Raw genomic sequence first — 13,254 nt, 5'->3', positions numbered from 1 at the left:
ACACACCCCTGGAAGATCATGGTGGTGGTCTTGATCCCACTGTGCCAGTGAGAAGATCAGAGGGGTGATGGGACTTGCCCAAGGTCACTTAGCCCCTGGGGTGCAGGGCTGAGTCTTGAACCTAGGGTTTCAGATATGGCTGGAGCGTGCCCTTCCTCTTCCTCTTCCTCTTTTGTACCACAGGCACACAGACCGCAAAGGGGCACCAGCTGACCCTTTACTTTGGGCCATTAAGGTGGACTGCCCTCACTGCCTCCCCATGTGGCCAGCAGCTAAAAGAAACAAGCCACAGCCTGGAGCAGGAGCCAGGAAGGACCTGTTCTGAACTCCATGACAACCTGCCTCACACACCTTCCTCGACACCAACCCTCCCAAGCCCTGGGAATTTGGCTTCGTTGGCATTTGTCCCACCAGGTTCCCAAGGACCAAATTTGCACTCACTGCTGCCCCCCTCCAACTTCCCCACCTACATTCACTCTGGTCCTGGCCTGGGCCCACCCCTCACACTTGGCCCACTGAGTCCTCCCTAACTTGAAGGACAAGGTGGGGGCAGGGAGCAGGCAGTGATGGGTTGGGGTCACAAGACCTGATGGCTCATTCTGGCTCCACCGCTCCCTGCCCCGCTTTGAGCCTCAGATTCATCCTCCATAAGGTGAGGTTACTGGACCTCGTCCAGCCAGCCCCACAGCTGTGGTGAGAAGTGACTGAAGGAGAAGGGAGACTCCTTCCTAAAGAAATGATTGAAATCTGTGCCACCATGCAGCTGGCCCATTTAATTGTGAAGTGAAAGAGCCCATGACTTGTTCCCATGGAAATAAATGGCATAATGTGGGCTGGAGGAGAACAATACACAGCCCTTATTTGTAATTCACGGCTTAGGAAACCCTTTCACATCCACTATCTCACTCTTCTCAACAGGTAAGACAGAGAGGCAGGAGTTATTACTACTCTTTTTACAGATTTTACTATGAAAGCTAAGGAGGGGGAAGTGACCGGCCAAGGTTACACAGAGAGGCAGTGGCAGAGCTAAGATGAGTCTCTTGGATTCAAAGCCTTTCCACTTGTCAGCAGCCCAAAACTAATACTTTATTCAAAGAAAACAGTCTGCGGTGTAGAGAAAAGCCTCTGGTGATGTGCCATGAGGCTCTGCTCTTGGCTTAATCTTGCTCAAATGGTGTATTAATGCCACAAGGTAAAAATCTGCCCACGCCGTATCTATGCTCAAACTATGCTTGTTCAGCAAGACGCATGGATGAGTGACTGGAGAATACATGGGAGGAGTGAATTAAATGCCAAAATCATGGAGGGCACGGGGTGCCTGATCCATAGAGCTCGATGCTGGGAGAGAGAGGCAGAGAGACCCGATGGGGAAGCACGGGATCTGGGTTTGAGTCTTGCCATCGCCACTCAATGGCTGTGTGACCTTGGGCAAGACGCAGACTGTTCCTGAACAGGAGGATCTCCCTCTGTAAAGGAGAATAGCACCCACTCCTCCATTCCCCATATCTTTGCTTATTTGCTTCCCTCCCTCAGAATGTCTTGCTCTCTGCTGAGTCTCCAGAACTTACGTGCGCTCAATAAAGAATTGTTAAATATATGAGTTGAAATTTCTTGAATATCTGCTCTGTGCCAGGTAAATGTTAGACGTTTACTATTCCAGGCCCCTGACGTAACTGTAAGTAGCAGCACTGCTGCCATCGATGGATCACAATCAAGAGCAGACAGACAGACACTTATCCAAGGCCACACAACTAGCTGCTCGCAGAGCAGCACCCTAGAAGCTGGGTGGGTTGAGTCTAGCAGGAGGAGGGAGGAGAAAAGGGCAGGCAGACAGGTCTCACCGCTAGTGGCTTGCTGGAGGCCCCGCCCTTCTTGGTGACAGGCTCCTCCTCCAGGATGAGCAGGAGCAGGTTCAGGAGTTTTTGGACATCACGGCTTGGCTTGTGCAGTATCAGCTGCCTCCACATCTCTGCTCCATTGCTGGGAGGTCGGGCGTAAGATAGTTATGGGGACCAGGCCCAAGCTGGGGCAACCCAGCTTCCCACTGGTACCCATGGGCATGCTAGCAAATTCCTGGAATGGTCCAGAAAACACTCCCTATGAGGCAGGGGGCTAACAGCGATACAAAACCCTATTTCCCAGGTATTATGCCAGGTGCTTTACAGACAATTTATTACTTCAGCAAATATCGATCATCTGCTATCGTCCAGGCACTGAGCACATCTCTGGGGATACAGATACGAAAAGACATTTAAGACATTCAGGGTCACTGAATTCTCACAATGACCCTCAAGGTGGGTTGTTATTGCCATTTTAGACATGGAGAGTTGAGGCTCAGAGACGTGCAATCACCAGTATAAGACAACACAGCTCATGAGTTGCATCATCAAGAAGTGACCGGGTCTGGTGTCCCAAAGCCTGTGCTCCTTCCCCCAGGCCAAGGAGCCCTTTGGGGCCTGGACCCTGCATCTGTCACATGATATCAAGAAGCCCACGCCCCTGCCCCTTGGGAGGCAGTACCCCAGGCAGGGGAAGGCACCTGCGCCAGGCGGCACCGGCCTGCGGGCATTCCGATGGGCCAGTGAGCTATAGAGTTAACCCAGCCCTTTCTACCTTCTGCAGGAATACCTGAGCCTCCCATTAACTTTCCAGCTCTGTTCCCCTGGAAACCTGATAAAGACAGTATGTCAACTATGTTGCTAGGTAACATTGTTTATGGTAAAAGTGACCCAACTGGTAAATTGCATCTGAGCTGGGAGGAACTATAAATTAACTATAAGAACCGATGGGGACATTGTAGCATTGAGCTTCCTGGGGCGACTGGGCTTGTCTCTGTGGGGACCCTGGAAGCCAAGTCTATAGAGTTGTTAGAAGAAATGCTAGTTCCCGTGTGGCCTGAGCCACTTAAGCTAAGGCAGCTCCCACACCTTCCGCCTGAGACCCACGAGACCAACTCTTGGAACCAGGGCCAAGGCTGGGGTAAGGGAAGTGAAGCATCCAGGGCACAAAACGTAAGGAGTCCCTCACTCTCAGGCTCACACAAGTGCAGGCAGGCATGTCACCTGAGAGCAAGGGCCTCCTTGAATTTTGTTCCTGCTCCGTCTGGCCAGCTTCATGGCCTGCTGCAAGGTCTCCTGCAAAGAGGAGCCCCTGATGCCATCCTGTCCTATATCCTGAGTGACTCTGATTTCAAGTGTGGCCTCCGCAGCCTTGTGAGTCTGCATGTCTAGTGGCTCCAAGAAGCAAACCCTCTGGTGGGCAGTGCAGTCACAAGGTTTAAATTCTTGCAGGTGGGAGGACAGATATGTGTCACCCCAGCCCTCACCACTGATGTCCTTGGCTTCTGTGAATGACACCAACTCTCCTTCTTAGAGACACACCCCATTTGCATAGCTCTGCACAATTCTGTTACCTTCACTCTCAACCAACCATCTTAAGATGTGGACCACATGCTTTCTGCCTTGATTTAGTCATTCAAAGGTGTGGGAGCATTTCCAGGGCCAGGAGGCTGCACCAGTCACACTGGTCTCTCCTGGCCATGAGCTCACCATTGGCCACAGTCCCCTCGGCCCATCAGGCCACCTGCTCCCTGAAGGCTGAGGACACGGTGCGCCCTCCTGCACAGGCCCGGCACAACTGGCTGCATTACTCGGCACAACCACCCATATGGAGTGGGAATGCAGGGATTATTTCTTCCTTTGGCCTGTGGGGGAAAACTGAAGCCCAGAGAGGACAAGCAGGCTGCCCAAGACCACACAGCAGCTGAAAGCTGAGTAAGGACTGTCACTCAGGCCTCCTTTCTATGGCATCATTATAGAGCTCTGGGCTTGGAGTTGGTCAGATCTGAGTTCAGGTCCTCATTTTGTTGCTGGCTCGGTGGATCCCTAGGGTAGGAAACTTCCCCTGAGCCTCAGTTTCCTCATCTGTAGAATGGGGTTATTGCACTATTAATGCTGAGCAAAGACAGCTAGCAGTGTTTGGGAAGTGCCTAATGGTCGTCGTAGTACCACAGATCACAGAAGAGGGGCCACCTAGAAAGGGCAAGGGATTCCTCTGGGTAGAAGGAGAGTCCCAGGCCAGCGTGGGGGCTGCTTCAACCCTCTGAGGCCAACCCCCACCTTGGTACCTGTCTAGTGGGAGAGGGCACAGGAGCAGGGCCTCCACGACCTCAGGCATAAAGGAGCAGGCCAGGAGAGAGACGGGCAGCAGGGCCACCTTGCGGGCCTGTGGCTCCTGGATGTGGCTCAGCTGCACGTAGACAGCCTCCGTGATTTCTGGGATCTGGAGGATGGCGGGAAGCCATGAGCACGCAGAGGGCCAATGGCGAGGCCAAGAGAGTTGTGGGGGCAGGGAGACGGAGGAGGAAAGGAGTGAGAGGATAGAAGGGGACACACAGGAGAGAAATGGGGAAGTGGGCAGAGTGCCTGCTCCTTCCCTGAAAGCGAGTTACTTTGTCTTCACTGCCCACCCCCACTGCCCCACACTGGATGGGTGAGTTCTTCCTCGCCTTGAACTCAGCCACCACCACCCCTGCCTTACGTGAGGGACCAGCAGGCCCTGTGGGGTCTCCCAGCCCAGCCCCCACTCCCAGGGGCCTTACCACTTCCCGTGTCCTGTGTTTGTACCACCGCAGCACTGAGTGGAGTGTCACCTCTGAGGCCAGCCGCATCGTCTCCCCTGAGTCTTTCCCCTGAGCCTCCGAGGCACCCTTCAGCCCTTCCAGGGCTGCTAGCAACATGTCCTTTACCTCCTCGGGCCCCAGGAAGCTTCTGAATTCCTGAAACAAAGGCACAGAGATGCTGGCACACATGGACAGACCCTGAATGAGCCATACACAGATGCATAAACACCGCCAAGCACACCCAGAGGTCAGCAGGGAGAGCCCGCAATCTCTGGGGAGGAGCTGCAAAACAAGAGGCGACGTGGCCTCAGAGCTGAGTGACTCAGCCCACTCACTGTGGCTCAGACCAGAGGGGTCGTGGGCACTCAGGATGGCCCGTGTGGTCAGGGAAGCCTTCCTGGAAGATGGGATAGGAGGGGAGGGCATTGGGCAGGCTGGTGCTGCCCTTCTCCCCCATTCCCGGGAAGGCCCAGGGCTGGCAGGCAGCAAGCAGTCACCATGATCACACGCGGAATTTTCTGGCGTGGGCTGACGGGGTTGTAGGGCCCCAGGAAACGCTTGTTGCTCTCATACAGTTCCACCTTGTTGATCTCGTTCTCATCCCTGGCTCCTGTAAAAAGAGGACCTTCTCAGTGAGGCCTGATCACCCTTTCTCTAAAACTTCTTGTTAAACATAGATGTAGCAAGTGCATAAATCATAGGTACCCAGCTAAATGGATTTTCAAATGCTCAACCTATCCACGTAACTGGCGCCTAGGTCAAGAAACAGAACGTGATCAGCACCCCAGAAGCCCCTCGCATGCCCTCTTTCAGTCCACTCTGTCCCTCTCCTACCCTGGGGTAACCACTATTCCGACTTCTCAGCCCACAGATTAGATATCCTTACTGTTGGACTTCTACAAATGGACTCATATATTATGCGCTCCTTGATGTCTGGCCTTCACTCAACATCATGTGGGTGAGCTTCATGGCCCCTGTTGCAAGCAGCATTGCTCCATTCATCCTCAGTGCTGCGCAGTTTCCCATGGTATGAATATACTACAATTTATGTATCTGTTCTACCTCTGATGGACATTTGGGTTGGTTCCAGCTATTGTGCATAGTGCTGCTATAAACACTCTAGTATGTCTAGTCATGTCTTTTGCTGACTATATGTACACATTTGCTAGGCAGATAAGTAGGAGAGAAATTGCTGTGTCCTTGGGTAGACATAGATTCAGCCTCAGGGGATACTGACAAACAGCTCTCCACGGTGGAGGCCAGTGATGCTCCCACCGCAGATCCCGAGAGCTCCAGTGGCTCCGGTTTCACCAGCGTGCGGCACCGTCCCTTTCATTTTTGCCATTCCGGCAGGCGTATGGCAATGCCTCTTAATCGGCAATCCCCCTGCTCCTGGCATTCCCAATTCCCCTTTTCCACTTCCTTTTTTCTTTAGGACTCATCATCATCTGACTTACTATAGGTATTACTTTTTTATTTTGTTGTCTACTGACAACAAGAAGGTAAGTTCAACAGGGTGGATTATTTGATTAATTGAATTGATATTTATTTCTTCACTGCTGTGTCCCAGGTCATAGAATAGTATCTGGCACATGATGGTTTCTGTTTTCTACTGAAGGAAACACATTTCAGATGCATTTTATGAGCCCTTACTATGGCCTGGCCTGGGTCCTTCCTGGATCTGCCAGTGTAGGCAAGACATAGGCATGAGAAAGGTCCATCAGGTGGAGTGACCACATGAACCAAGTGTGTGGGTTTTTGTAAAGGGAAGGAGCTTGGGACCTGGAATCAGGCAAACGCACGTTTTGTATTCTAGCTTTGCTGCTTCCTACGGTCAGGGGGTCCAGACAAACCACTTTTCTCCTGCAGAATCTAACAGAGTGGATTTGGCCTAGGCTTGCCAGATAAAATACAGGATAACCACTTAAATATGAATTTCAGGTAAACAAATAATTTTTAGTGAAAATATCTCTCAAATATATAATACTTTCAATCAGATTATTCATTGTTTATCTGAAATTCACATTTAAATGAGTGTTCTGTGTTTTTATTTGCAAAATCTAGCAATACTAACTTGGTTTATGCTATTCCTGACGTTAAGGCTGATTATTGACATGACTTATATCACTTTTACCCATTACACAGGAGGTCTGAGTGGTTCCTGGGCAGCAGCAAAAATAGTCCGGGGGCCAAATCTTTGTCCCAAATGTTAGAGGTCAAGAAAAGCAGGGACACCAGACAGATCCCAAAGGCCTGAAACTAATAAGACCATCATTGTAGGCATGGAGAAAAGAAAACTTGCCCTGGCTGGTGTGGCTCAGTGGATTGTGCACCGGCCTACAAGCCAAACGGTCACTGGTTCAATGCCCAGTCAGGGCGCATGCCTGGGTTGCAGGCCAGGTCCCCAGTTGGGGGTGCGCAAGAGGCACCCACATGTTGATGTTTCTCTCCCCCTCTTTCTCCTTCCCTTCCCCTGCCTCTAAAAACAAGGAAATAAAGTCTTTAAGAAAGAAAAAAAAAAAGCTCTATTTGACAAGTGCCATATATGATCTCATTTAATTTTTCAAAAAGCTTGCGAGTTATATGCTATTTTACCCTTTTCTACAGATGAATAAATCTAGACCTGGACAAGGAAAGTGCTTGTCTGAAGTCATACAGCTAGGGAGGGCCAGAGCCAGGTCTTGTACCTAGGTCACTCTGCCTCCAGAGCCAGGGCAGTTTAAACAACATGCCAAGGTCCCTTGGTTTGAGGCAGTGTTGGGACTGTGCAAAAAAGAAGGACACAAGTAATCGATGATACGGTGCACTTCTAGGTGCAGTGCCTTCTGGGCACCTGTGTCAGCCCATGCTGCAACACTAGCTCCCTGGAAGAACATCCCAGGAATGTTCCCCACTTACAGGTTTGAACCACTGTGGTTCTAAGATAGAATCTGTTCTTTGTTCATTCATTCCATAAATATTCACTGAGCACCCACCACGTGCCTGGCCCATGGCTAGCCCTTGGGGGTTCATCGGTGAACAAGACACAGCCTTGCCCTGTCCTCAAGTGAGATTATAGTCTAGTGGAGAAGACAGACCAGGAACTAAGAGATTAGGGCTATCATGCCTGAGTATACATGGTTCCATGGGAATGTGAAAAGGAGAGTCACAGATTAAATTTGGAAGGATGAGGAAAAGCTTAGATAGAAGGATTGCTTCAATCAAAATAGGTTTGTTTATAGCCTTTGTCCCTGGTCCTGTGGGGACTAATTCTTTGTACCTCCGCATACCCCATCAGACCCTGTGCTGGTCTCCACCACCTCCCACCAGTGCCTTACTACTACTGCCTTAGTCAAGTGCCTAGCTGAATGCCTGCTCAGAAGCTTTGCTTCAGAGGTGCTCTAGACTTACCTTTTCGGAGGTTCAGGATGGTATAAAGGATGGTGATGCCCTCCAGAGCCTCCCGGCCAATATCCTCATCGGGATCCCCGACGCGAAGGGCGAGTCTTCCCAGCACAAGCCCCAGGCCCGTGGATCCGAAACATACCTATTTGTGTTGTAATAATCTTAGGGACTAAGAATTTGCAAGTCATATATATGATATATATATAATATATATATCATATATATATACAGTAATACAATAGCCCTGGCTGGTTTAGCTCAGTGGATTGAGCGTCGGCCTGCGAGCTAAGTGTCGCTGGTTCGATCTTCCAGTCAGGGCACATCAGAGAAGGAAAACTCTGACTCCAAAAAACCTCCGCTGCCTTGCGGCATACCTCTTCAGGGGAAAGGCTAAGGGAGTAAACCCCGACAGAAAATCCGGAGCCGGAGTCCCTAAGGCGGTTTGATGTTGTAGTCAACACCGGCAACTCCTGCGGCGCACCTGAACCCAAGCTGTATCGACTCCGTCTTTCCCTTGGACCCTTCAGCTGCGAAGAGAGGGGGGGTCTGCTGCATGGGCAACAGCAGACCTTCCATATTACCCTGCCCAGGCTCTGTAGCTTCAGCGTCATCGCACGGGAGGAGACAGATACCATGTCACTCCCGAGTCGGACTGCACAGCCATTCTCGGCGGTGCAGATGGACTCTTAAGAAGCTACACCATCGTCTCTCGAGACGGACGGCTGCCGACGAATCTTAGGGACTGAGTCTTAAAGGTTCAATAGTGCTATACAGTAAATGGTAAAAAGAGGTGGAATGTCTGTCCCTGATAGCGGAGCCCTCTGAGGACGGTAAGGGCCACCTGGGAATCTCTGGACAGGTTGGACAGGTGCACAGGCTCCCTCAGAACTGGGAATATTCTCCCCAGGAGGCCCCCCGCCCCACCTCCCAGAGGCCACTCACAAAGTAAGGCACGGTGAGAAGCGCGCACTTCAACAGAGAGACATTGCTGCTCACAGCACGAGCTCGTTCATGGGCCTTTCCAGAGTTCATCCAGGGCCCCAGGGGCTGTGAGGACAAGGGTAAGGCTCAGAGCTACAGGCTGGCTGCCAGCCCCTACTGCCTGGGTGGGCAGGCCAATCTTCACTGATCAGCTTCTGGGGAGAGCATAAAGACCACTCCCCGCAGTTCTCTTCTTCTTAGAGCATAGGGAGTCATGGGGTCCAGAAGCTGAGAATAGGACTGAAAGACCAGAGGGAGGATGGTCAATGAGGAGAGAGATGAAAGATGGAGAATCATGAGGCTCAAAGAAGAAGACAGGGGCATGAATGAACGGAGCAAAGATACGGGGGCCGCTACCATGGGAGTATGGAGGGGAGGGAGAGAGTGAAGAGGCACGGGTCTGGGACAGGGAGGCAGAACACTGGCACAAGATCACGTCCTGAAGTCAAATCACTCCTTCTGGGTCCAGCCCCCACCACCCCCTCCTCCTAAGCCAATCCTCCTTTCTTCTCCACCCTTCCCCTCCTCCCCGTCCCCTCACCTCCAAAATGCTCGTCAGCCCAGCAGCGATGGGACACTCAACAAAGAGAGCATTGAGCAGTGTCTGCAGGGCTTCCAAGGTATGACAGTAAAGGGTCTGTAGACAGGAGAAGGACCAAGCTACTAGCAGGCCTCTGGAGCAGACCCTCACCCCAGGCAACCCCTTGTGTGGACCCAGGAAGCTGCTCTTTGGTCCCACCCGAGACTAACTTAACGTATGATACTGGACACATTACTTCCCCTCCATGGGTTACAGTTTCCTTATCCACAAATTGGTCGTTATTATCCCTGCACTTTTTACCTTATAGTGAAGGAAGCAGACACCCAACATTCACTAAGAATCTACCATAGGCCAAGTAAGCAACAAATGAGAGGGTGAGTGGGAAAATGCTCCAGAACTCTAAGAGCTAGGTAAACTTTTATTATTGTCTCTAGGGAAGCGCTCTGCTTCTTTTTTAATTTGCTACTCCTAGACTTAAATAGGTTTTCCAAGTCGCCTCTTCAGGGCCGCCATTTCTTCCACGCCCGGGCTCCTCCCCTGTCAATCACACCACAGGCCTGGGTTTTAGGAAGGTGCGGGCATTACACATACACAAGGCTGAGCTATGGGTTTGAGCCACTCTGGAAAGGCCCTCTCTCCTCCGCCTTCCCTTGTCCTGCCAGTTCCCCATGTCTGCCTCTCACATTGTTGTTGCCCAGGCTTCCTGAGTCTGTTCATTCACACCAGGGTTGCACCACAACCACCAAGCAAACCTCACTCTCCAGCTACGCCCCCCGGTCCTTCTCATCTGCAGCCCGGCACTGTGCAGCGCTGACCTCTGCTGGCTGGACCTGTTACTACAAGGGGGCCTCTGTCTTCCTGGGCCCAAACAAGGATTGCCCGCCCTTCCTCTGGGTCTTATCTCAGGGCACCACCTCTGGGACCCAGAGCCCTCTTACCACCACATGCTCTGCCCCCACAGCTCTCAGCCTCACTTCTCAGCACTCTCGCCCGACCCTGGGCTCCAGCCACACCGCCTCAGTGTCATCCTTGCTGTTGCCATGTTCTCTCCATCCTCAGGCCTCTGCACAGGCTGTTCCCTCTGCCCGGCATGCTTTTCCTTCTGCCAGTGCCACTCCCTTCAGCTAACAAGCTCTTCTTTAACCTCGCAGCTCCAGCACCAAGAATCCTGAACCTCCGCCCACCTAGGCCAGGTCCCCTCCATTCCAGGCTCTTCATAGCAGCAGTACTGCTTGCTCGCAGCATTTACCAGTGTTGTAATTTTGCATTAACTGCATAATTCTCTGATAAGGTCTATCTCACCCCTGCCCTTGCCCCTACTCTATCCCACCCCTGTGCTTCTAGTAGGCCCTCCATTAATATTCAATGAATGAAAGGATGAATGAATGAATGAATGAATGAGCTTTACTCTGAGCTGAAACACCACTCCCTTGACTTCCCCCACTGACCCTACACCCTACACTAAAGGAAACCTCTGACCGCTCCTCCTAGGACAACTGCAGAGGTTGAAAGATTTCCATGTGTTTGAGCTCCTTGAGGTCCTGCTTCTCTGGGCCACAGCCAGTCTTTCTTCCTTGTGACCTAGCCCTCAACCAGCCTCCTGTCAATCCTGGCTACCTCCTCTGGCCATGCCAATGCCTGTCCACCGGCCTCTCACTGGACAGGGCTCAGAAGTCAATAGAACCCTCCAGATGAGGGACTGATCCCTATTCCAAAAATCCGTTCACTCACCAAACATCCCTCTCACACCAAGAGAGGGTCAGCACATTGCCCCAGGCCCTGCAACTCGAGCAAGCACCCTTCCTTTCCCTGCTGGGAGTCCTACCATGTACCTCACTCTGAGGACCCTGGACCACCCTAGGACCCACCGGGGAGGGCCCTGCTTACCCGTACGGTCTCAGCCTTGGCCTCATCTTTCTCCTGCATGGCCTGCACAGAAGGCAGGGAGAACACACTCTTCACACACGTGTTCACCAGCTCTGACATTTCCCAAAGATCCAGCACAGGATGGCTGTGACTGGTGAGGAGACAGAAAGCAAAGGCATAGAGTGAGGGCGGCTGGAGCTATGAATGCAGGGCTGGGGCGAGGCTACCTCGACGGGGTGCCAGGCGTGGGCCTGAGATTCAGATCCACGAAGGGTGAGGTGAGGTGGGGGGAGGAGGGAAGTGGGTGTGGAGGGCAGACAGCCCTGGGAGGGACTGGGCACGGGGAGAGGAGAAGACCCAGGAGTGGGGTTAGGGCACAGCAGAGAGGCTCCAGAAGACAGAGGCAGAGCCCATGGCAAGAAGAAGAGGAGATGGGGGTCGGGGAGGGGCTGTGGACACCTCAGCTGCGTCAGGGTCTCCATGGCCTGCTGGCGGACGGGGCTGGAGAGGGAATCCAGTGGCTCCTCCTGAATCTGCCTCTGAGCAGGGCACACAGAAGGGCCGATGAGGGGAGCAGGCCGCTGCAGACCACCAGGGCTGCGGCTACCCCTCCAGGAGCAGCTACAGCAGCCCCTCAGCCTGGGCAGAACTCCCCACCTCCACGCTCTGGCAGCCTCCAGTCGGGGGGAGCCAGTTCACTGCTCAGACCTGTCTGGAGCCTCAGTTCAAAGTCACCAAAACACCCCACGTTCTAACCAGCTGCGTCTCTGAAGCCTCATGGTGGGGAGGTTTATTTAAACCACAGACCAGCCCAAAGCAAAAACACCACAAAGGGCCCTCAAAAGAAATCCAGTTGAATTCCTTTTAAAATGTTCTTCTAATTACTTCTCATTTTTGATTTAGTACCTACAGACAATAGGTGCTCAATTAATATTAGTTAAATGAAGGTATCAAGGGCAAGGATATTTTCCCTCTTTAAGGGACTCAAAGCTAAGTATGATTTTGGAAACTTCTCTGCTTATCCCCACCCAGCACATGCTGGTGGATAACTGAGAAATGACTGTATTTAGCAAAATGATAAGAAAATTCCCCACCAGAACTAACTTTTGGTATTAAGTAATAAAACTGCTCCCAGGTACACAATGCTTTACAGTGGACCATTGGATTGTATCCTCCCCCCCGCCCACTCCCCCCCCCCCAAGCAGTGACACAGTCATTGTCACGGATGAGCAGAGTGAGGCCCCGAGAAGGGACCTGACTTGCCTGGGTTCCCTCTAGACAGGCAGAGAGCAGTTAGAGGTGGAGCTGAGACTCAAGGCCAAGTGCCCTGCCTCCTCGTCTCTCCTCTCCCTGCCTAGCCCCCTGTCTCATCAGTGGGTAGACTCAGGACTTCCGCTCCTCCCACCCCAATGCCACAGACCAGATGTGGCTCTCGCACCATCATCTTCTTCACCATAGTCTTCTTCTCTCCTTCACCTTCCAGCACATCCTGGCTCTTCTGGAGGGTGACGACATTCTCAGCCTCGGGGGCAGCAGAGGGCAAAGACACAGGGTGAGAGGCGCACTGAACCCAGCTTTCAGGGGCTGTCCTCACCCCTGCATCAGCCACCCGCCACCTGCAGGCATGCCAGCTTGCTCCTCGCCAGCTGCCAGCCCCAGCGTTGCTCAAGAGAAATGAGAAACCACAAAGGGAACATCTGGGGAGTAGGTGAGACTTGAGAAGGTGACCGCAGGGGTGTGTGGATAATCCTTGAAGTCCAGCGTTTGGAAGAGGACAGATATCAGGGGCTGCAGAACTCTCCCCCTTTGCCAGTCAACTAAGGGAGAAGCAGCGGCTGCGGGGACAGAAAGGGTCCCCCAC

At 52.4% G+C, this 13,254-nt stretch overlaps 1 protein-coding gene across 1 annotated transcript in view; it reads right to left on the bottom strand.

Moving 5' to 3' along the window:
- Nucleotides 1-11,890, bottom strand: part of LOC150016810 (maestro heat-like repeat-containing protein family member 7) — a 31,806-nt gene extending 19,916 nt beyond the window's left edge. The window contains exons 1-9 of the mRNA XM_090268362.1: nucleotides 11,853-11,890; nucleotides 11,415-11,544; nucleotides 9,528-9,623; nucleotides 8,948-9,052; nucleotides 8,012-8,147; nucleotides 5,119-5,231; nucleotides 4,601-4,777; nucleotides 4,127-4,281; nucleotides 1,842-1,980 (exon numbers count right to left, since the gene is read on the bottom strand). Of these exons, the coding sequence (XP_090124488.1) occupies nucleotides 1,842-1,980; nucleotides 4,127-4,281; nucleotides 4,601-4,777; nucleotides 5,119-5,231; nucleotides 8,012-8,147; nucleotides 8,948-9,052; nucleotides 9,528-9,623; nucleotides 11,415-11,544; nucleotides 11,853-11,875 (1,074 nt within the window). The 5' untranslated portion in view covers nucleotides 11,876-11,890. The remainder of the gene's footprint in view (nucleotides 1-1,841; nucleotides 1,981-4,126; nucleotides 4,282-4,600; nucleotides 4,778-5,118; nucleotides 5,232-8,011; nucleotides 8,148-8,947; nucleotides 9,053-9,527; nucleotides 9,624-11,414; nucleotides 11,545-11,852) is intronic.
- Between the last annotated feature and the right edge of the window lie 1,364 nt (nucleotides 11,891-13,254).

This window comes from Furipterus horrens, unplaced genomic scaffold (genome assembly GCF_987537825.1).
Source record: "Furipterus horrens unplaced genomic scaffold, mFurHor1.1.pri manual_scaffold_3, whole genome shotgun sequence".
NCBI lineage: Eukaryota > Metazoa > Chordata > Mammalia > Chiroptera > Furipteridae > Furipterus > Furipterus horrens.
This window is presented reverse-complemented; position numbering and strand designations above follow the sequence as displayed.